This window comes from Mercenaria mercenaria, chromosome 4 (assembly GCF_021730395.1).
Source record: "Mercenaria mercenaria strain notata chromosome 4, MADL_Memer_1, whole genome shotgun sequence".
NCBI classification, from domain to species: domain Eukaryota; kingdom Metazoa; phylum Mollusca; class Bivalvia; order Venerida; family Veneridae; genus Mercenaria; species Mercenaria mercenaria.
In genome coordinates, this window is record NC_069364.1 from 42,416,475 (window position 1) to 42,440,025 (window position 23,551).

Below are 23,551 nucleotides of genomic sequence, written 5' to 3' on the forward strand. Positions count from 1 at the left end.
TAGACAAATACTATTAAAAAATAGTTTATTCCACATAATAACTACAAAATTGAAAAATTTCACTACAAACACATGAAAATTCAACAATGTAATGCTTTAAATGAAAAAATAAGTGACTTTATACATAACTAACACATTGAAATCATTTAGTTTACATGCAATGTTTATTCATAGTAGAAAAATGACAAAATGCCATGCATGATAAAATGGAATAGTAAAATTCATACATACTTTATAATGTCACTAAAAAGGGTGCACTGGGGACAAATTGTATCAAAATATTTATTCACAGAATATGTTCATGGTAAGTAAAATTCTTTTAACTACACAATATTTACTAGTGAACATTACATATTTAGGTAAACTTAAGAGCTTAAGAAGCAATAAAATTGATGTTTCCACTTTTAAACTTGAAAATTGGCAACTTCAGAAGAAAATGCAAACAATGAATTTTAAATTGTCCAGGGTTTCTTATATAATGCTAAATTATAAAGTAATGCCTAAATTTTGCATTCACACTGCTAAGAATATAGAACTGCCACCACAAATTACTGTAATGCTATGATAATTGATATATGTCAAAAAAGGGTGCACAGGGGACATCACTTTTGGCTCTGTGAATGTTTAACAGTCAGTAATATGTGAAGTTGAACGCTGCTTTTGTATCTGTTGTAACTCCCTTTCAAGGAAAATAAAGTAAAATCCCATTTTATTTAAAGAATAAAAGAAATCTGACTCTTAACAACTGAAAAGGTGCACAGGGGACATTTTTAGGTGTATAGACATCCATCAAGTTTCTGAGAAAGTTGATTTATTAAAGAAAAAAATCATACTGTGTCTTCACAGCTGAAAGGATAAAGATCTTAGAAAAACATTAAGACTTTAGAAAAGTAATAGGGTTATGAAATTGTAGTGTTCAACATTTAAATTTAGTATTTTTTTCACTATTTTTTGTGAAGGGGGTTCCATCACAAGATGTGAAATATTGGTAACAATAAAATGTAGGTAATGAAAAGAAGTATTTTATTTAAATGTGCAGAGTTTAAGTTACACAAAAAAAGCCAAAGCTGTAACAATAAAGCATGGTTTTAAAAAGTAAGCCACAGTTGAAAACTATACTTCATGTAAAATGTCACACTTTTTTGGGTGCACAGGGGACAAAATTAGCTATATAATTTAAAATAACTTTAAAACTGTTTGAGTCATTAAGCTGAAATTGCACACATTTATTGACTACATTGAGTTGGATATAATTTGTCCCAATATACATTCTAAAACTAAACTGAATTAAAGTAAGGTGAGAGAAAAGAAAAAGCTTCATTATTTTGAAAACCACCCATATTGGTCAAAAAAGCAAGAAGAATTTTCATTTTCTCCATTATTTCAAAAGCGTTACTGTAACAACACGTTAATACTCTCATCAGCACAATATTTTTTCTTATGTCAGTATGTTAGTACCACTAGACACCTTCACGGTACCAACATTTTATCAATGTTTGAGAGAAAATAATTTTCGGCTTAGAGAGAGACTGATCTTCATGGATCACATGGCTATATGATTCCAGGAAATTAAATTGGAACAAACAGATAAAATTCCAATTAGTGCTATCTTTTGAAATCACCAAAATAATGTCACTACAAAGTAGCTATTTTAACTGGAAACCTTGAGAATGTATGTCAAGGAAACTATTGATATTGCAGTATCAGCCAGGTCTTCAGTGCAAGGAGTGCAGTTAAAGGGACTGGACTCTGATTTTTGCTAAAAATGATCTTGATTTTAAAATTGTTGTGTGATCATATTATGAACTTAGAGCATGAGTTTTCTTTTTCATTTTTTTAACTTATTTTAACAAATGCTTAATCAAGAAGAAAACCATGTCTGAGTTAGCCATTAAACCAAGGAGGAATTTATACTTACTGACTGATTATATCAGTCTTTATAAATAAGGCAGTTTGTATTCAGTACCCCATGATAAATATGGGAAAAATTAGCAAAACCAACTTATTTTCATTTACATATAATCTTTCAGCAAGTACCAGTAAGTTTTAGGGCTTTCTTAAGAAATATAGCCATATTATCTTTTCCTGATATTTTAAAAATTCGTTTTACACCTCTGTCAATCAGTCATAATTTGTGTCTTGAGCATAAGTTTATAACCATGCTTGAACCAGCTCTGTAGGTCAAAGGTCAAGGTCCCAGATTGAGCTAAAAGGTCAAAACTTGTCCATCAAATTTTGTGTCCAGAGCATAACGAAATATCCATGCAAGGTATTGACTTCAAACTTGACATGCAAGTTGGTGGTGATGAGAAGATATGCAAAACACATGAATCGGGTTTGTAGGTCAAAGGTCAAGGTCACAAATTGAGCTTAAAGGTCAAATCTCTCTGTCATATTTAGTGTCTGGAGCATAACTTTTTAACCATTCAAGGTATTGACTTCAGACTTGCTATGTGGGTAGATGGTGATGAGACGATGTACAGAGTGCACGAACCAGGGTGGTAGGTCAAAGGTCAAGGTCATGGTAAGGTCATATTCGTCCATCATATTTTATGACAAAAGAATTTCTTAAAAATATTAAAAATATTGACTTGAAACTTAGAATATAGGCAGGTGGTGATAAAACAATGTGCAGACTACAACAATCTACATTACAGTCCCCCATTAACTTCCCTCCCTCCCCCCCCCCCCCCCCCCCCCCAAAAAAAAAACTCATTTAGTTTCTTGCCCTTTAGTATCCTCTCACCACCACTGCATACACACACACACACACACACACTGCTCCCCATCAACCTGCATCCAAATTTCTTTAAAAGTTTGCTTTTTCTTTAAATTTTGCATCTGTCCTCCTCAGATATCCTACAGGCATATATTGCTCCGCTCGGCAAAGGTTTTGTTTCTTTGTTGTCATATGATCCTAAGGTCAGTCCCTTTTAAGCATATCAGTGTGTTGCAAGAGAGGGACAGTCTTCTAGCATGGCAGGAATTGAAGCTTAATTTTTTTTCAGTCATAAATATTATAGTTTGACAGTGTTTCAGTGTTTGTAATTGAAGAAATACAGTGCATAATTTTGTAAGTGTAAGCTTAATTTTCCTTGCAAAGGTTAATGAATATACATTGTATTGTGTATTCTTTACATAATGAGTGGTATTTTATAAGTTCCTGGCTTAACTACAAAGAGATTTGTGAATGCCTTTTGCTTAAACATTTCATCAGTAAATTTTATTGGAAAAATGTAATTGATTACAGAAATTCATCAAGGACCCATACACAACCACATTAGGGGGTTTCTCAAAGGTGACCAACTTTCTTAAAGATGTTTTGATGCAACCAGAGGTAGAGAACTTACCTCCATCTAAAGTGGAGGAAATCCTGAATGAAGATATACCGGGAATGGAAATAAACAACCAAGATGAACCAGGATATGAGCTAGTGTCAAAGGTAAAAGAAAGAGTTAATCATAACATTCCCTTTTGGTTTTTGGAAAAAGAATTGCCACTTTTTGCAGAAATACATGATGATTGTATTCATTTCAGAGCCCTGTACACGTATTTGTAATTGAAACGTTATGCTGTTATGTGATTATAATTATTGTCCAAATGAAAAAGTATAATGAAATACAGTTATGATAATATTATAATATTTAATATTTCTTTCAAGTACAATACATGACACACAAATGACTCAGAGAAATAATATAAAAACAAGTTGGGCAACAAGTTCTAATATATGCCTTCCTCTTATGAAATACATAAGGTAGATACACTTAAAGTTTTCAGAAATTCTGCTATCAAAATACAGTCAAACTGTATTCATTAGAACTCGACTGAACCAGCAAATTTTGTTCAAGTTAACAATATTTCAAGTCGTCAAACAAAATTCATTATAAATATAGAGATTTTGAGAGATTCGTTATATAGACATGATAGAGACTTGATGATGAGTTCGAGCCAAGGGTGGTGTTTGAATTATTTTAGCTCGAACGAACAAAGTTTGGCTGTAGAATTAACAGAATGTAGAAATTTGTGTAGTTACAATGTCATTGAAATGATATTCGTTGTACAGTAAACAAGCTGTTAATTAACACTTTGTGGTCTGTTTTTATCTGATAGACGAAGCTTCCTTCGAGACAAGAAGTAAAGAGGGGCTTACCATTGACCTCCCAGCAGTGGTCAAAACATATGGACAAGGAGGGAAGAATCATCAATGTGGAAGAAGTAAAAGACCAAATCTTTAGAGGGGTTAGTATTGATTTATCATTGAGAAGTTGTTGATATACATATACCATCTGACTTTGCTCATTCCACATCCCAGAATGTATACCTTGATGAAATCCATTTAATTCTGAGATAAATATTTGTTAAAAGTAGCAGTGTAAAGTGGTGAAGATTTTTTTTTTTAGACATATCTACAGTCAAACCTGTGTTAAGCTGTCGGCCAATGGAGCAACATAATCTGGTTGCTTAAGGCAGGCGGCTGCTTAAGACAAGTTAAAAGTACAATCAAACCTGTGTTAAGCAGTCGGCCAATGGAGCAACATAATCTGGCTGCTAAAGGCAGGTGGCTGCTTAAGACAAGTTAAAAGTACAATCAAACCTGTGTTAAGCAGTCGGCCAATGGAGCAACATAATCTGGCTGCTTAAGGCAGGTGACTACTTAAGACAAGTTAAAAGTACTATCAAACCTGTGTTAAGCAGCCAGCCAAGGGAGCAGCATAATCTGGCTGCTAAAGGCAGATGGCTACTTAAGACAAGTTAAAAGTACAATCAAACCTGTGTTAAGCAGCCAGCCAAGGGAGCAGCATAATCTGGCTGCTGAAGGCAGGTGGCTACTAAAGAGAGGTTGAAATTAGAACAGAAAGTCAATTTGGGAAGTAAGCAGACTGGCAGCTTAAGGCATGTGGCTGCTTAATAGAGATGACAGCTCAGGCAGGTTCAGCTGTAGAACAAATTGTCAGTCTGATAATACAGGTTATCTGTATTAATATTTTTCTAATATTTAACCCTTATCATGCTGGACATGATTGATTCTGCCTTTGCGACCAGTGCAGATCTTGATCAGCCTGCACATCTTTTTAACAGTTAATGGTATAGTTGAAATTGAAAGATGGACAAATTCATTATAAAAATTTAGCAGGGTAAGAGTTAAGTTTAAAGATGAAGTAGAATTCATCTTCCAAATGTGCTAGGTTATATAAAATACCTTTTCTTTCATGTTAAGTTTACATTGCATCTAATAGGTATTTTTGTCTTGCTGCTTAGTATGAACTAATTGTTATGTGTCATAATGATTGCCTAATTGGGCAAGAACTAATTGTCATTTGAGCTTAATGAATATTTTGGTAATTTTAATTACAATAGATTTTGAAGTGCTTCTGTTATTAGATATGATATTAATTTCAATTTTATGATTTATCTGTTCTTTAGGGTGTAGAATCTTCTTTGAGAATAGATGTTTGGAAATTTCTGCTTGGTGTATACGAGTGGGACTCAACTTATTCAAGTAGAACGAAAACTAGAAAAAGGAAATTGTAAGAATGCCAAAATCCTGTAATATATTTGTAATTTGAATTATAAATTTCTTTTTTGTGCCATATGAACTGAACAAGTGTTATGGTTAATCCAGCAGTGCACTAAGTGGACTCTTCAATATGAAGTGGCTACCACCTTACCCAATGGTCTAGTGGTAACACACTTAACTATCAATCCAGAGGTCTGGGGTTCGAATCCTGGTCCAGGCACTGGGAATTTTTTGGATGCTCTTGAGTTTTCTCCCACCTAACTAAGAGGCCAGTACTGGTTCTTTCCAGGAAAGCCAGCTTTGTATGTATCTGTGCTATACACCTGGAACATTAAAGAACCAGACAGTCTGTTCGTAAAGAGCTAGGCTAAGTTAGCCGGACAGGCCTGTATCTAAAAAGGATTTCTCTCTCTCTGTTCAAGGGGCTTTATTGCACTCTGTCCCTCAGGTCAGATCGCTCTGTGTCTGTATTAGTAGAGAATGAATTTGACTTTGTGCTATATGAAGCTGGTATAATATAAAATATTACCGAGGTAGGACCATGCACCTTCCTAACGCCAGCTGGATAGCTTCCTGATATGAAAACATTCTCTGTTCCATGAGCAAGTTACAAACAACAACTGTGATAGGCAATTTATATGAAGTTAACGAACATAACCACTCTGTCTCAATTGATGGAAGATGAATTTGTTTAAAATTAAAACGTATATGTTAATACAGCATTAATCAAATGATTTGATACAATGATATAACTTGTTTTTGATGTTACTATTTCAGAGACGATTACTTTCGTATGAAATTGCAATGGACAACCATAAGGTCAGATCAGGAAAAAAGATTTTCACTGTTTAAAGAAAGGAAATGTCTAATTGGTATGAATGCTTTATATATTATGTTTCTTACTACAGATTTTTGGTAATTTTCAAATCAGTTTTATTTTGTTATTTGATAGACAGCAGATTTTATTATATTATTAAGAATTTGCGCTAAAATGCTTCTTAATATTCACAAGGCTTTCAAATTTGCTTGTGCCGGTTGTGAATATTCGGGTAAAAACCTTGACATGCTTTGCATAAAATGAAATATGTTTAGTGCCTGCAGTGAAGTCCAAAAAACTGACTATACACTTGGTGGGATTTGTATTACAGAGAAAGATGTCACTAGAACAGATCGTACACATAAGTTTTTTGAAGGAGAGGGCAATCCAAACTTGCAAGTGCTGCATGATATCCTGATGACCTACTGCATGTACAACTTTGATCTAGGTGAGTGTTTGTCTTATAGAATAAGGAAATCCAAATATGCCATCAGAATTACCAGCACTGTGAAATTATTGTCACGTATATGTTACTTGTACATTGTTTAAAGGATATGTGCCGAGTGTGAATGACCTGTTGACACATACTACAATAGTTACATGTTTAAGGTTATTTGCAGGCATGAGTGACCTGTTGTCATATATACATTATTTACATGTTGTTAACATTATATACAGGTAAAAGTAATCACATACACATTTTTTCCATGTTGTTGACAGGTTATGTGCAGGGTATGAGTGACCTGTTATCGCCAATTCTAGTCGTGATGGAAAACGAGGTAGATGCTTTCTGGTGCTTTGCTGGATACATGGAAAGAGTGGTAAGATCCTGTTTTATTCTTTTTGTAAACTTTGTTAAATATATATTAAAGCAATCAGCAAGTTGTTTTTAGTATCTACATAAGAAAACTGTTTGCTTATTTAAATCATTCAGACACACTTATGAGAGAAAATCAGTACAGGTATGATATTATGGGGAGATGTTATATCCCAAGAAACAAAGGATATGGGGGCTATATCAGTGTCACACATCAAGACCACACAGAACACAAAAGCCATGTCACTAGGTTTAAGGCCAAGGTCACACTGAGGTCATAGATGTCCACTCCATATCTTTTAAACAGCTTGGAAGATTTTCATAAAACCATAAAACTAGCATCAAATATTTATATTATCTAGGCAGTATGCATAGGGCACAACCCAGGGCACTTAGTTCAAGGTCACGGTCGCACTTGGAGGTCAAAATTTAGATAGCTTGTCTTCATGCCTGCTCGATATTTTTTACGATTAAGATTTTCGTAAAACTAGCATCAAGTATTCACCCCATAAAGACAACATGCAGAGCTATCCAACCTAGATCACTAGATCCAAGGTCAAGGTCACAGTTGGAAATCAAAGATTAGATAGCTCAAATTTGTGTCTGCTCCAAACTTCTATAACAACTGAAACAATTTTCATAAAATTAGCATCAGTTGTTGATCTGTTTGTTCTTTGTTCACGGAATGATACAACCAGAAAGACCATGAAAATAAGTTCTTTTTGAATATTAACCTTTAGCCTGCTAAATTTCTAAAATGAATTGGTCTATCATTCAGTTTGGGCAATACCATGTATTATTTGAAGGAGTGTTCACTGGAAATTTAATGACTGAATAGTGAATAGTGCAGACCATGATCAGCCTGCAAGGCAGAATCACTTGCTGCCGGCAGGCTAAAGGTTAATTGATTTGACAGTAGTGTTACATTGATATGAATGAAGGCTAAAAGAAAACTGATATATACAAAAATGTTGGCCTATCACGTTTTAAACTTTTCTAACCTTGTTAAATGATATTTATCTGTTTCACAGTGTGACAACTTCCAGATGGACCAAGAAGGAATGAAGACACAACTAGCTCAAATACACAAACTGATGCAATATACTGATCCCGAGCTGTGCAATTATCTAGGTTTGCATACATTGATTATTTCTGTTTTGCTTTATTGAACTTTGTCTCATTGCCTCACGAAAAAGTGTGTTTTTCCACTCTATAATGTTGAAACGCTCCTTTTTACATGATAAAGATACACATTTCATGCCTTCCTAACATGGAAAGTATAGACTTGTCTGATCACGCGCTAGGGAAGGATATTACTGTCTTGCCCTAGGGAAAAAACACGTCTAAAATTCCAGTTTTAGATGGATTTATTGGTTGAAAGTAAAATTAAATCATTTCAAATTAAAAAAATTTCTAATTATTTCATTTTTAGCTTGACTATTCAAAGAATAGTCTAGCTATTCTACTCACCGTTGCATCGGTGTCGGCGTCACACCTTGGATAAAGTTTTGCATGCAAGAACATATGGCTATCATTTTAAGGTATATAGCTTTGAAACTTATTTTTTCTTTTTCTAGATCAATTTTCAACCTCACTAGGTCTAGTCCCATAACTGTGACATGTAATTTGGCCAAATTATGCCCCCTTTTAGAAAATCCTGGTTAAAGTTTTACATTCAATTTACTATCTTCAAAACTAATACAGATACTGAATTGAAACTTAACATGTGTCTTCGGGGTTATAAAACTATTTGAAAGTATCAAGTCCCATAACTCTGACATGCATTTTGGCTAAATTATATCCGCTTTTGGACTTAGAAAATCCTGGTTAAAGTTTTGCATGCAAGTTACTATCTCCAAAACTAATGAAGATACTGGATTGAAACTTTACAGATATTTTAACATTTAGGGTAATATTCCTGCTTCTTGGACAGCAGTTTGAATAGTTGAGCATTGGCTGTCTTATGGACAGCTCTTGTTTCATATATACCAATAAGTTTAATTTTTTTTATTAAAGGGAGGTAATTCCATTTTTTAGCATTTTTCCAATTTTCAGCTTGTTTGATGTTACAAACGTGCATTTTATTTGTTTTTAATGATAGTTTATTCATCAGAAACAAGACTATTGTAAAGGTTTTATCATCCCTACTACTTATGCAAAAAATAACATTTTTTCTTTGTCGTTAATAAGAATAGCTAATATATAAACTAGCTGATATGTGTCATTAAATGTCTTGGCACTAACGCTTGCAAATTGGGGCCACACTCTGGGTATATCTTACTCTTACATGTAGCCCTTGGGAAGGTCTGAGAACAAAGTCATGCAACCCTCTAGCAGGGGGACCCCTTAACTCAGGGGTGTGGGTGACAGAGAAAGTTGCCCTTGTGTGCAGTGTTTGCAAGAGATGCCTTGGTTAGGGCTGATGCTGCTGCACATCAGGTTGAAAACACCCATGACTGGCTAAGTAAGCACAATATGCAAGGTGGCTGTATTAGCCATAACCCAATTCAGACTACTCTTGTGCCAAGTTCATTTTTATCTTTTCGAACTGTACTCGACTTTAGCATCAGTGTCCACGTCCGCGCCACCATAATTACCCACATCTTGGTTAAAGTTTTGATGCACTTTATCTCTATAATTACTTGTTGGATTTGCTTCAAACTTATAATAGTTATTCATCATCATAACCCAACTCACATGACACAAGGGTCATAAGTCTTGCACAATATTTCATGAATTATGCCCCCTTTTTTGCTCACTTGAGCCAAAGGCTCATGGTGAGCTTTTGTGACCGCTCAATGTCAGGCGTCCATCGTCAGTCGTCAGTCATGTGATGTATGCCGTGTGTCCATCAACATTTTCTAAAAAAATCTTCTTCTTAAAAACCACAGTGCAGAATTACAGAAAACTTCACAGGAATGATCCTTGGGGGGTCTCCTTTCAAAATTATTCGAATTAAATTCCATGAAGAACTCTGGTTGCCATGGCAACCAAAAGGAAAAACTTTAAAAATTGCCTTGTCCAAAACTGCAAGGCCTAGGCTTTTGATATTTGTTATATTTCATTGCATAGTGGTCCTCTACCAAAATTGTTCAAATTATGCCCCCGGGCTGAAAAGAGGCCCTGCCCTGGGGGTCACAAATTTAACACAGACTTATATAAGGAAAAAAATCTTCTTTTCTGAAAGTTTAAGTCCTAGGCCTTTGATATTTGGTGTGTAGCATTGCCTTGTGGATCTCTAACAAGATTGTTGGAATTAGGCCCCTTGGATGAAAAGAGGCCCCGCCCTGGGGGTCACTTGTTATTTGAGTTATATAGGAATAAATACTTCAAAAATTATCAGATCATATTTCCTAGACTGTTTAATTATCATTACCTGATGACCCCAAGTGATTAGGAGCCACTTGACTGTGACCTTGACCTACTGACCTACTTTATTGTTTTTTAAAATACAGCCTTGAAATTTAGATGACATGTACAGTTTTGCACACCAATCTTAAAACTGACTTTCAGTGACCATGAATTTGACCTACTGACCTACTGATATCTTGTTACTTATAATATCAGGTTAAAGTTTTGGTGCACTTTCACTCTATCTCAATTATTGATACAGACTAGAAATAGTTGTTCCACATCACCACCCAACTCATATGACACAAGGTCTATAACTCTTACACCAATTTTCATGAATTATCTCCCCCTTTTTTACTTAGAATTTTAGGTTAATTTTGATGCAGTTTCACTACATTTTTGTTATTACTGAATGAATTAAAATAATTAACCCACATCATCACCCACATCATTTGATACAAGTCCATAACTCTTGCACCAGTATTTTATGAATTATGCCCCATTTTACTTATAATTTATGTTAATTTTGTTGCACTTCCACTATACCCCTGTTATTACTGAATGAATTTGATTCAGATATAAAACAGTACAAGTGTTTCATGAATTATGTCCCCTTTTTGATTGGAATTTCAGGTAATGTTTTATGTTTTTCTTTTCACCATATCTCTGTTGCTATTAAATGGATTTCATTCAAATTTAAAATGGTTGTTCCACATCATCATTTACATCATATTACACTAGCTCCATAATTCTAGCACAAATATGTAATGAATTATGCTCCCTTGTTACTTTGAGTTTCAGGTACTGTATAACTCTTGAAGAAATATTCCATGAATTATGTCCCTGTTATATGATACACTTTACCTCTCTCTGTGGTATTACTAAATACATTTGACACAGTCTTAAACTGTTGAGTAATAGCGTAGTCACTAAACACTCCAGTGACAGCTCCAGCTGCCTCAGATTTGCTTGATTTCACTATCCAGCAGCAAAATAGTCGAGCTCACTGATTCATGAGATAGTTCTTGTTAAAACCAGCAAACCAGCAAATTTAGGTTCACAAAAATAGTTGCCTGGCCAAAACAGTGAAATTTTATGCCAGTATTTCATTATTTTTTCCTTGTTTTCAGAGAGTCATGATTCTGGTAACTTCTATTTCTGCTTCCGTTGGATACTGATTCACTTCAAGAGAGAATTTTCATTTTCTGATGCGCAGAGACTTTGGGAGGTATATATATTATCTTATTCATTTGGTTCATTGTAAAATCTGCTTTTGAGCATAAAACTGCTGTTTCTATTGTTTTCAAGGGGAGTGTTAACAAGACAGTAAAGGTATGATAACAAGGAGATCACACTTTTTTAGCAAACCTGAGCACATGCTCAAGGTGAGCTTTTAGGATGCTTTGATATCTGTCCACAATTCCTTTAAAGAACATCTACTTAATCTCTGAACAAATTTCAACCAAACTGCACAAGATTATCTGAGTTTTATAGTCTAGGAACTGGGTGGAACATTTCATTCTGATACTGATCTCCAAACTTAGTTTTAAGGTGAGGTTTTTTGCACAGTTCATTACCTCTCCTGAACACAATCAAAGTGATCCCACTGTTAATCTTGGTTTTGTTTTATTCCACTAAAAGGATCTTATAGATTTTAATATAAACTTGAAGCAAGGTTTTAATTTGTCATGTTTCAATTGTACAGTAAAACACGGCGAGAATAGTTGACTTAAGCGCTAGGGCTGACTGCATGTGGTACCCGGCTTTCCTTATATTCTCTAGGACTGTGACTCTAGCAATGCATGTGGTACCCGGCTTTCCTTATATTCTCTATGACTGGATTGCTTGAAAGACTGGATCACTCAAACATTCTGTTTATTTACTTGTGACTTCAAGCATCCAGTGTTTTAGTTTTACTGTAGTTGTAATAGATAACAGAGTGTGAAGTGTTTTATTTCTATTTATAGGTTATATGGACTGACAAACCATGTAAAAACTTCCACCTGATTATCTGCCTATCTATCCTGGACACAGAGAAAACCACGCTGATGGAGAACAAGTTTGGATTGACTGAAATTCTCAAGGTAATGTATGCTTGATTCATTGAAAAAGATGATAAATCATCAATGGACTGAACTTTTTGAACCTTACGTAACATTTTAAATGTTACGCTAGGTTCAAAACGTTAAGTCCACTGAGTTAGCTGAATAGGTTGAGCATAATATTTCTAATCATGAAATGAATGGGGATTTGACTTGTTTGTTGGGATTTAATTTTTAGCTCATCTGATTTTTTGAAAAAAAATGATGAGTTATTGTCATCACTTGAGCGGTTGTCGGCGTCGGCGTCGGCGTCGGCGTCTGCGTCGGCGTTGCCTGGTTAAGTTTTATGTTTAGGTCAGCTTTTCTCCTAAACTATCAAAGCTATTGCTTTGAAACTTGGAATACTTGTTCACCATCATAAGCTGACCCTGTATAGCAAGAAACATAACTCCATCTTGCTTTTTGCAAGATTTATGGCCCCTTTTGTACTTAGAAAATATCAGATTTCTTGGTTAAGTTTTATGTTTAGGTCAACTTTTCTCCTAAACTATCAAAGCTATTGCTTTGAAACTTGGAATACTTGTTCACCATCATAAGCAGACCCTGTACATCAAGAAACATAACTCCGTCTTGCTTTTTGCAAGATTTATTGCCCCTTTTGGACTTAGAAAATCAGTTTTCTTGGTTAAGTTTTATGTTTAGGTCAGCTTTTATCCTAAACTATCAAAGCTATTGCTTTAAAACTTGCAACACTTGTTCACCATCATAAGTTGACCCTGTATAGCAAGAAACATAACTCTGTCCTGCTTTTTGCAAGATTTATGGCCCCTTTTGGACTTAGAAAATATCAGATTTCTTGGTTAAGTTTTATGTTTAGGTCAAGTTTTTCTCTTAAACTATCAAAGCTATTGCTTTGAAACTTGCAACACTTGTTCACCATCATAAGCTGACCCTGTACAGCAAGCAACATAACTCCATCCTGCTTTTTGCAATAGTTATTGCCCCTTTTGGACTTAGAAAATCATTTTCTTGGTTGAGTATTATGTTTAAGTCAACTTATCTCATAAACTATCAAAGCTATTGCTTTAAAACTTGCAACAGTTTTTCACCATCATAAGTGGACACTGTACAACAAGAAACATAACTCTATCCTGCTTTTTGCAAGAATGATGGCCCTTTTTAGACTTAGAAAATCAAGGGTAGGACAATATTTCTATTACACAAAAAAAATCAGATGAGCGTCAGCACCCGCAAGGCGGTGCTCTTGTTATGGATTGACTCAAACACAAAATCCACAAAAATTATTTCCCCTCGAATATTAACCTTAACCCTGCTAAATTTATAAAATGGACTGGTCCATGTTTCAGTTTGGGCGGTACCACTAATTATTCAAAGGGGTGTTGACTGAAACTTTACTGACTGAATAGCGAAAAGTGCAGACCATGATCAGCCTGCACTGGGCGCAAAGGCAAAACCACAACCACTTGCTGCCAGCAGGCTAAAGGTTAATGATTTAACAGTAAGCTACAAGCTATTGTTGAAATAAACATTTGGTTATATATAATACACATCATTTTTCTCAGTCTCAAAATGAGTAAAATAAAAGAATATAGAAGAAAAGTGTTTCTAACACTGATTTTATTGGTTTTACTAGGTACGTAAAGGTTGCAGTAGCTTTTAAATTTCTAAGTTTGTGAATCTATCAGAAATCTGAAAGTTCCAAGACTTGTGTCCAAAATTATAAAATTGAGTTTATGGGCAAGTCTGAAAACTCATATAGGTCATTTGTTCATTTAATGGTCAGTCTGGATGCTGACCAGTGACAAGGTTTTGCATTATGAGACTGGTTTTATAATGTCAGTGAAAGGAAACCATGATATGCCGCTTGTGGAGGGGACATTGATTAATTGAGGCTATATTAGTAGTATCGGTACAGATTTTATACTGTTCCTTTCTCTTTCAGCATATTAATGATATGAGTATGGCGATTCACCTGGAGGAGACATTGAAGAAAGCAGAGGGTATCTTCCTGCAGCTGAAAAATGCCAAACACTTGCCAGACGGAGTGAAAGAAATCCTTGGCTTCCCAACAGCATCCTTGTCATCTTCCCCGGCTGGTTCGCGGGGAAGTTCGGGAACAAGTACGCCTGTCATTCCGCATACGCCAGCAAATACTCCGGTAAATGTTCCGGTTAATGTTCCGGTTAATGCAACATTAACGACTGTCAGTTATAGTAAAGAAAACAGTGCAAGACTTCAGTTACCAGAATTTTTAAGAGAAAATGGAAACAAATCAAATAGTGGCAATGCTTCACCGGATGATAGCAGTATTGAAATTTTGTCGGACAACTGCAATTCTGCAACGTCAAATTTCTACAACTGAGGGCCAAGTATTCAATTTGATATTGAACAGTGTAATCTTATCTGTCATTTTGGTTTGGCATGTCATAATTTACAGTGCGTTTAATTAGAGCTAAGCTGTGCTCACTTTCAAAGGCTACTGTGTACCATTACTGTTAAAGAAAGTGAGAATACTTTTACAATGCTGTATTGCTCAGTGAAACAGAAAATGCATAATGTCTTTAACCTGCTGAATTTCTAAAATGGACTAGTCTACCATTCAGTTTGGGCAGTACCACTTATTATATGAAGGGGTGTTAACTGAAAATTTCATGACTGAATAGCGAACAGTGCAGACCATAATCAGTCTGCACTGGCCGCAGAGGTAAAATCACTTGCCCCCAGCAGGCTAAAGGTTAAAGCCGATAAGTTAGGGTGGAGGGGGGCAATGTTGAGTTACTGATAATTCTTCTACTGTAAAATCAGACATATTTATGAGGAATTCTTGAAAACTGACAGCAATCCTTTGTATTGTGCCCTTAAGAGAGAAAGTTACAGGCAAAGAAGCAGAGGACATTTCAATACTAAACGTTTACAAAATTTTACATTAAAAATGATTCTGTGTGAGCCCCTAAAACTTGAATCACTGATACAGTTCTTGTTAGGCCAGGAAAAGGACTGCATTCAGGGTTACTCAAACAACCCTAAAAACGAGTCCCGGAAAAAAAAATTGATGTCAGAAGTGAATTTTAGGGATATTTTGGTAACATTTGTTAAAATTCATTTGTTAGGAGTTTGATTCTATATCATACGTTTTAATAGTATTTCTTAAGTCTGTCCCATTAACTTAGTATTTAGTTGTTCAAATTCATAATTGTTATCGGCTTATTCAAAAATGTTTGTTGGGAACTCTGCTTCCTGTTCTATAAATAGTAACAGGCTTTCCTGTTCTGTAAATAGTAACAGGAGCAGCCATGTTGATCATGGAGCCTTTATTTTGACACTCATCTGTGATGTAGCTTGTAAAATATAAATGTTAGATACGTGTGAGGATGTGTATAGATAAATGTAAAATTCCTTGAATGTAAATATATGTGTCTGCTTAAAAAAGATAAAAAATCTTGTAGAATAAATAAGTTATTTACTTAAGGCGTAAAAAAAAAATGTTTGTTTCCGGTATCCCGACCTACCCTAAATTTTTGGCCCAACCCTAAATATTTTTATGGCCTTGGAGAATATTTTTTTCAACTGCACTTTTTATGCTTTAAACATGGTCAGTGATGTTAGAAATCAACTTATTGATGCTCTAAAGGCATAACCTTTTTATTTGTATTCATTTTTTGACACAAAAATAATTTCCGAAAAGTCTCACTTAATAAAAAAAAAAAAATCCCCCACCCCAAAATTTTTTCGATCTACCTACCCAATTTTTTTTGAGCATGTTACCGGAAACAAAGAATTTTTTTTAGGCCTATTATAAATAGGTAAATTCTTTTTTTTTGCCGATATGCAAATTGTTAACACAATTGAAGCTTTTTCAGTAGACATGACTGTGTTTTATTGCACAAGATATGATTGTATATTAAATAAACTTCTATGAGGATTTTTTTATAGTCAGACACAGCTGATAAAACTTTATTTATAAACAGTGAGCTGAATAAACCTCTGGGTTAGACTTGTCCACAGCAATGATGAGAAGTACCATATATAATCCAATACATACCTCTAGGAAAAAGTATAAAGTTCATGCAAATAATGAATTTAAATCTTTATATAAGTTGAAGTTTTTTTTTAGTTTTCGTAAAATGTTTATTTCAAACACAAAGTCAGTCACAGTACTTGAGTAGTTAATAGGTTAAACTTTACACCTTCAGGTGAACAATAAAAAGTTAACAAGGCTCCTCGGAACACATTATTTTTTTTAGGATGAAAGTACAATAATGTCAATAATTGTTCATAAAGATTAACATTATTTTATATATTAAGCCAAAGGTACATGTACAATGACATCTACATCCAAGGATTATTGAATATGTTTAAATACTGTTAAAATGACAGTGTCTTGAATCTTGATATTTATGTGAAAATTATACTGATAAAATAAAATCATCATGTATACATGGCGTACACGTGTCACATATCTGTTGCTCTGTTTGAACTAGTAAAACTGTTGTTTTAATATAAATATATTCTGTAATTATTTTCATAGAAAAGTGCTATATATATATTTTGTTGAAAATAAATTGTTCTGTATCATGAAGTTTTTCTATCATTTACATATGAGCCATGCCATGAGAAAACCAACATAGTGGGTGTGCGACCAGCATGGATCCAGACCAGCCTGCGCATCCGCGCAGTCTGGTCAGGCTCCATGCTGTTCGCTTTTAAAGCCTACTGCAATTAGAGAAACCATTAGCGAACAGCATGGATCCTGACCAGACTGCGCGGATGCGCAGGCTGGTCTGGATCCATGCTGGTCGCAAACCCACTATGTTGGTTTTCTCATGGCACGGCTCATATAAGCTGACTTGCATACATCCCTATTGTTCATGTTTGTAACTAGTTTGTGGGTACCATGCTTATATAACATATGCTACTGAATCTTATAAGTGCCATCATGTTTTGCTTTTTGAAATTCAAATTCAGAATTTGGTTTTGCATGGTCTAATTCCATAAAATAAGCAAAAAATAATATAAAATTCCATTTTCAATTTTCACTTTAATGCAGTGAGGTTACGTATTAATTTTCACTGGGGACTACTTTTTGTGCATTTCATGGTTGTGTCAGTCCAAGACATATGATATTAACAAAAAAAAAATACAATTCCCATTTAATGAGTTTTTAATAGTTAAAATCGGCAAATTCATGCCCCAGCGAAATAGCTTTTTTGCTGGAATTTGATGCCTGAAAACAAATGATTTCACAGTATTAAAAGAAAAATACAGCTTATCTGTATATTGTGAAAAAATAACGTGTCATTAATGTCATACAGTTAATAAAACCATATGTTTGTCAATGTTTTTTTCTGTAGTCAGTTCTGTTATGGTTTTGTTATTCTTAAAGACTAATTATTAAAGACATATATGTTAAGTTCCAATAAAACGTCAGCTTTAGTAAAATTTATTGCACATCTCCTGAAACAGCAGCATGTTCTGGCTTAACGTCATCAAAAAATGTATATCATTAAAAGTTCAGTATATGACTGTGGTGTGTGGTGTCTTTTGGCTATTCAGATTCCTTCTAGCCACAATGACACACCAAGTATCACAATTGCCCTTGGGTCATTGGGTCATTATTAAACTAGATGTGCCATTTTGACAAGATTGTGTAGTCTGTTGTTCATCTCTTTATAAAAGCAGCTGTAGAGTGGGCAAATTTTTTTAGCTTTAAGATAGTAGACCCGTAGTGACAGTCGACAGTTTCCGTTCATTTACGGATTGTCCGTATGCAATTTCCGCATTTTCCAATTGTTATGATAATAAATTTTCTGTAATGACCAAAGGATGCCAAATTGCTTAGGGAGGATACTCAGTTGCACAGAAGTTACGGATTATCATTACGGGGCCATTACGGGTACCTTAAATCTTTTTAAAGGCACAGGCAAGAAAATGCACAGCTGATCATTATCTAGTTAAGTGTGTCTTTCTTGTAAATAGTACTGAGATGTATATTTACGTGATAAAATATGTAAAATGTTGCAAAACCAGTGATGTATAGTATGTATATTAATGAATATAATTATTTATCGCTGACAGATTCAATGTTATTACTTTCATATTTAGCCTGAGGAGACAGTTTCTGATATGATCATGCTTTGATAATTCAAAACTAAAAGTCCTAACAGAAAAAAATGAAGACTTCTTTTTTCTTAAAACCCTTTTCATCTGTTGTAGATAGGGTATATTTTTATGCCATCCAAGTGGAGGCATATATAGTAATCATACAGTTAGTTAGTTTGTCCATCAGTCCATCATGAACAGGGACAGTTTTTCTTATAAACTTTTTGTTTGGAATCACTAGAATTCTTGGATAACTGGAGCTTATGGTCATTCCGTTTTGACTTCAGTGATCTTAGATATTGAAAGCCCCTTAAATAATCATATCTCCAGATATAAAGAATACAGGTATGTGGGCTGATTTGGAGTCATGCATGTCCATCTGTATTTGTGTCTGCTCCATTTCTCCTTTACTGCTGGGAGGGAAGATTTTCATAAAACCTGCATCAGTACTTAACTTCATCAAGATGATGTACAGAGCACACAATCCAGGTCATATAAGATCCAAGGTTAAGGTCACACTTGGCGATCAAATGTCAAATAGCTTAACTTTGTGTCCACTCCATTGTCTGAACAGCTTGGAAGGTTTCGTAAAACTAGCATCAGGTGTTTACATCATCAACATGACATGCAGAGTGTACAACCAAGGTCAACTGATCCAATGTCAAGGTCATACTTGGAGATCTAAGGTCATTTAACACTTTCTATCTGCTCATTATCGTCTAAAGTGCTTGGAAGATTTTCATTAAATTAGCATAAAGTATTTACCTCATCAAGACGACATGCAGGTCCAAGGTCAAGGTCATGTTCAGAGGTCAAAGGTCAAATAGCTGAAATATGTGTCAGCTCCATATCTTTTAACTGGTGAAAGAATTTTCATAAAACTATTGTTAACCTTATCAAGATGACATGCAGAGCGCACAATCCAGGTCACAAGGTCCAAGGCAGGGCTTTTCATCCTTATATAACAGAGGCCTATAATAGACCACTTTCCAATCCAAAAATATACTATTTTTAGCTCACCTGAGCACGAAGTGCTCAAAGGTGAGCTTTAGTGATCACCCTGTGTCCGGCGTCCGTCATCGTCCGTCGTCCGTCCGTCCGTCGTCAACAATTTGACTGTTAACACTCTAGAGGTCACATTTTTGGCCCAATCTTAATGAAACTTGGTCAGAATGTTACCCTTCATAAAATCTTGGACGAGTTCGATATTGGGTCATCTGGGTTGAAAAACTAGGTCACCAGGTCAAATCAAAGGAAAAGCTTGTTAACACTCTAGAGGTCACAATTTTGACCCAATCTTAATGAAACTTGGCCAGAATGTTACCCTCCATAAAGTCTTGGACGAGTTCGATATTCGGTCATCTGGGGTCAAAAACTAGGTCACCAGGTCAAATCAAAGGAAAAGCTTGTTAACACTCTAGAGGTCACATTTTTGGCCCAATATTAATGAAACTTGGTCAAAATGTTACCTTCCATAAAATCTTGGATGAGTTCGATATTGGGTCATCTGGGGTCAAAAACTAGGTCACCAGGTCAAATCAAAGGAAAAGCTTGTTAACACTGTAGAGGCCGCATTTATGACTATATCTTCATGAAACTTGGTCAGAATGTTAATATTGATGATCTTAAGGTCCAGTTTGAATCTGGGTCATGTAGGATTAAAAACTAGGTCACCTGGTCAAATCAAAGGAAAAGCTAGTTAACACTGTAGAGGCCACATTTATGACCATATCTTAAAGAAACTTGGTCAAAATGTTTATCTTGATGCTCTTTAGGTCAAGTTTAAACCTGGGTCAGCTTCGGTCAAAAACTAGGTCACTAGGTTAAATCAAAGGAAAAGCTTGTTAACACTGTAGAGGCCACATTTATGACTATATCTTCATGAAACTTAGTCAGAATATTAAACTTGATGATCTTTAGGTCAAGTTTGAATCTGGGTCATGTTGGGTCAAGAATTAGGTCATGGGGGCAAATCAAAGGAAAAGCTTGTTAACACTCTAGAGGCCACATTTATGACTGTAACTTCATGAAACTTAGAATGTTAAACTTGATGATCTTTAGGTCAAGTTCAAATCTGGGTCATGTTGGATCAAAAACTAGGTCACGGGGTCAGATCAAAAGAAAAGCTAGTTAACACTGTAGAGGCCACATTTATGAACATATCTTGATGAAACTTGGTCAGAATGTTAATCTTGATGATCTTTAGGTCAATAGGTCAGGTGAGCGATACAGGGCCTTCATGGCCCTCTTGTTTTCTCAACTGTGGCAGAGATATTTCCCAAAATGCAAGGTAAAATTTCTCAAAATCATGCCAACAGAAGGTTAAGATTTTGTTTACATTTTAGTATTTCCAGAGGGATCATTTGTCTGTTATCGATTCTTTGTTGCACTATAGCCTAACAGCATACAGAACCACGTGTGATGCATTACCAGTCGAATCTGTTATGTTCCATGGCCTGGATTTTAGTCTGTGTTTCAGGGGAGTTAAATTTAATTTGTCTTTCAGTCTTTACTTCCATTTGAATATTTTTACCAAAATGGTCAATTATCGCGCATTAATTTCCAAATTTGAAAGGCCAAGGCCTCTTCCCAATTTCCTGATGGAAAGCCTTGCAAGGTCAATGTCACATTTGTTATCACATCATTATTTTCCCTGCATCAAAGCGGTGTCTGAGGGTATTATTCAAATGAAGTGATAGCTCTAGTTAGGTTAACAACAACATTTGTTTTATATGTAAATTTGTTATGGATAAGATCAGACACTATACAGGAAAGAGATAAATTTGCAACTGATGATAGACATTTGATGTATCAATTCCATTTCTTTACACTGAACAAAACACCATTTTAGGACCATATCAGACTTACAATTATGAGAATATTATTCAGTAGAAGACAACTTCAAAGTCTGTATAGATGCTGATTTTGTTTAGAAAATAAGTGAATGGAAAATTGTCAGGCAATACACGTTTTCTTCCAGTTTTGCTCCCACAAAAATAACACTTGTAAACCAGAAACCCTTTGAAACTGGAACCCCTGAAAACCAGAAGTCCTTTCAAACTAAAAGCCCTGAAAACTGGAAACCCTGAAAACCAGAAACCTCTCCAATCTTGAATCCCTAAAAACCAGAAACCCTTTCAAACTGGAACCCCTGAAAACCAAAAACGCTTTCAGACTGGAACCCCTGAAAAATAGAAAGCCTTTCAAACTGGAACCCCTAAAAGACAAAAACCCTTTCAAACTGAAACCCCTGAAAACCAGAAACCCCTGTAAACTGGAACCCCTGAAAACCAGAAAGCCTTTCAAACTAGAACTCCTGAAAACTGGAAACCCCTGCAAACTGGAAACCCTGAAAACCAAAAACCATTTTCAAACTTGAAACCCTGAAAACCAGAAACCCCTCCAATCTGGAACCCCTGAAAACCAGAAACCCCTTTAAGCTGGAACCTTTGAAATCAGAAACCCAAACAAATTGGAACCCCTGAAAAATAGAAACACTTTCAAACTGGAACCCTGAAAACCAGAAACCCTTGCAAACTGGAACCCCAGAAAAATGAAAAACCCTTTCAAACTGGAACCCAGAAAACCAGAAACCCCTGCAAACTGGAACCCCTGAAAACAAGAAAGCCTTTCAAACTAGAACCCCTGAAAACTGGAAACCCATGCAAAAAGGAAACCCTGAAAACCAAAAAAACATTTTAAAACTTGAAACCCTGAAAAATAGAAACCCTTGCAAACTGGAACCCTGGAAACCAGAGATCCTTGCAAACTGGAACCCTGGAAAACCAAAAACCCTTTCAGACTGGAACCCCTGAAAAATAGAAAGCCTTTCAAACTGGAACCCTGGAAAACCAAAAACCCTTTCAAACTGGAACCCCTGAAAATCAGAAACCCTTTTAAGCTGGAACCCCTGAAAACCAGAAACCCCTACAAATTGGAACCCCTGAAAAATAGAAACCCTTTTAAACTGGAACCCTGAAAACCAGACACCCTTGCAAACTGGAACCCCGGAAACCCAAAATCCCTTTCAAAGTGGAACCCTGAAAACCAGAAACCCTTTTAAACTGGAACCCCTTAAAACCAAAAACCCTTTCAAACTGGAACCCTGAAAACCAAAAACCCTTTCAAACTTGAATCCCTGAAAACCAAAAAAAAAACCTTTCAAACTAGAACGTCTGAAAACCATAACCCTTTCAAACTCGAACCCCTGAAAACTAGAAACACTTTAAGCTGGAACCCCTGAAAATCATAAACCCTCATAAATTGGAACCCCAGAAAAATAGAAACCCTTTCAAACTGGAACCCTGAAAACCAGACATCCTTGCAAACTGGAACCCTGGAAAACCAAAAACCTTTCAGACTGGAAACCCTGAAAACCAAAAATTTAAACTCAAACCCCTGAAAACCAAAAGCACTTTCAAACTGGAACCCCTGCAAACCAGAAAGCCTTACAAACTAGAACCCCTGAAAACTGGAAACCCATGCAAAATGGAACCCCTGAAAACCAAAAAACATTTTAAAACTTGAAACCCTGAAAAATAGAAACCCTTTCAAACTGGAACCCTGAAAACCAGAAATCCTTGCAAACTGGAACCCTGGAAAACCAAAAACCCTTTCAGACTGGAACCCCTGAAAAATAGAAAGCCTTTCAAACTGGAACCCTGGAAAACCAAAAACCCTTTCAAACTGGAACCCCTGAAAATCAGAAACCCTTTTAAGCTGGAACCCCTGAAAACCAGAAACCCCTACAAATTGGAACCCCTGAAAAATAGAAACCCTGAAAACCAGACACCCTTGCAAACTGGAACCATGGAAAACCAAAATCCCTTTCAAAGTGGAACCCTGAAAACCAGAAACCCTTTTAAACTGGAACCCTGAAAACC

The 23,551-nt window shown here is 35.5% G+C and overlaps 1 protein-coding gene across 2 annotated transcripts in view; it reads left to right on the forward strand.

Moving 5' to 3' along the window:
* The window catches only part of LOC123551550 (TBC1 domain family member 15-like), a 31,057-nt gene extending 12,412 nt beyond the window's left edge, over window positions 1-18,645 (forward strand). For both annotated transcript variants that reach the window (XM_045340580.2, XM_045340579.2), the window contains 10 exons: window positions 3,251-3,442; window positions 4,114-4,242; window positions 5,428-5,531; window positions 6,299-6,393; window positions 6,670-6,786; window positions 7,059-7,159; window positions 8,187-8,286; window positions 11,637-11,734; window positions 12,474-12,590; window positions 14,512-18,645. In XM_045340580.2, the coding sequence (XP_045196515.1) occupies window positions 3,251-3,442; window positions 4,114-4,242; window positions 5,428-5,531; window positions 6,299-6,393; window positions 6,670-6,786; window positions 7,059-7,159; window positions 8,187-8,286; window positions 11,637-11,734; window positions 12,474-12,590; window positions 14,512-14,931 (1,473 nt within the window). In that variant the 3' untranslated portion in view covers window positions 14,932-18,645. The remainder of the gene's footprint in view (window positions 1-3,250; window positions 3,443-4,113; window positions 4,243-5,427; window positions 5,532-6,298; window positions 6,394-6,669; window positions 6,787-7,058; window positions 7,160-8,186; window positions 8,287-11,636; window positions 11,735-12,473; window positions 12,591-14,511) is intronic.
* The last annotated feature ends 4,906 nt before the right edge of the window (window positions 18,646-23,551 follow it).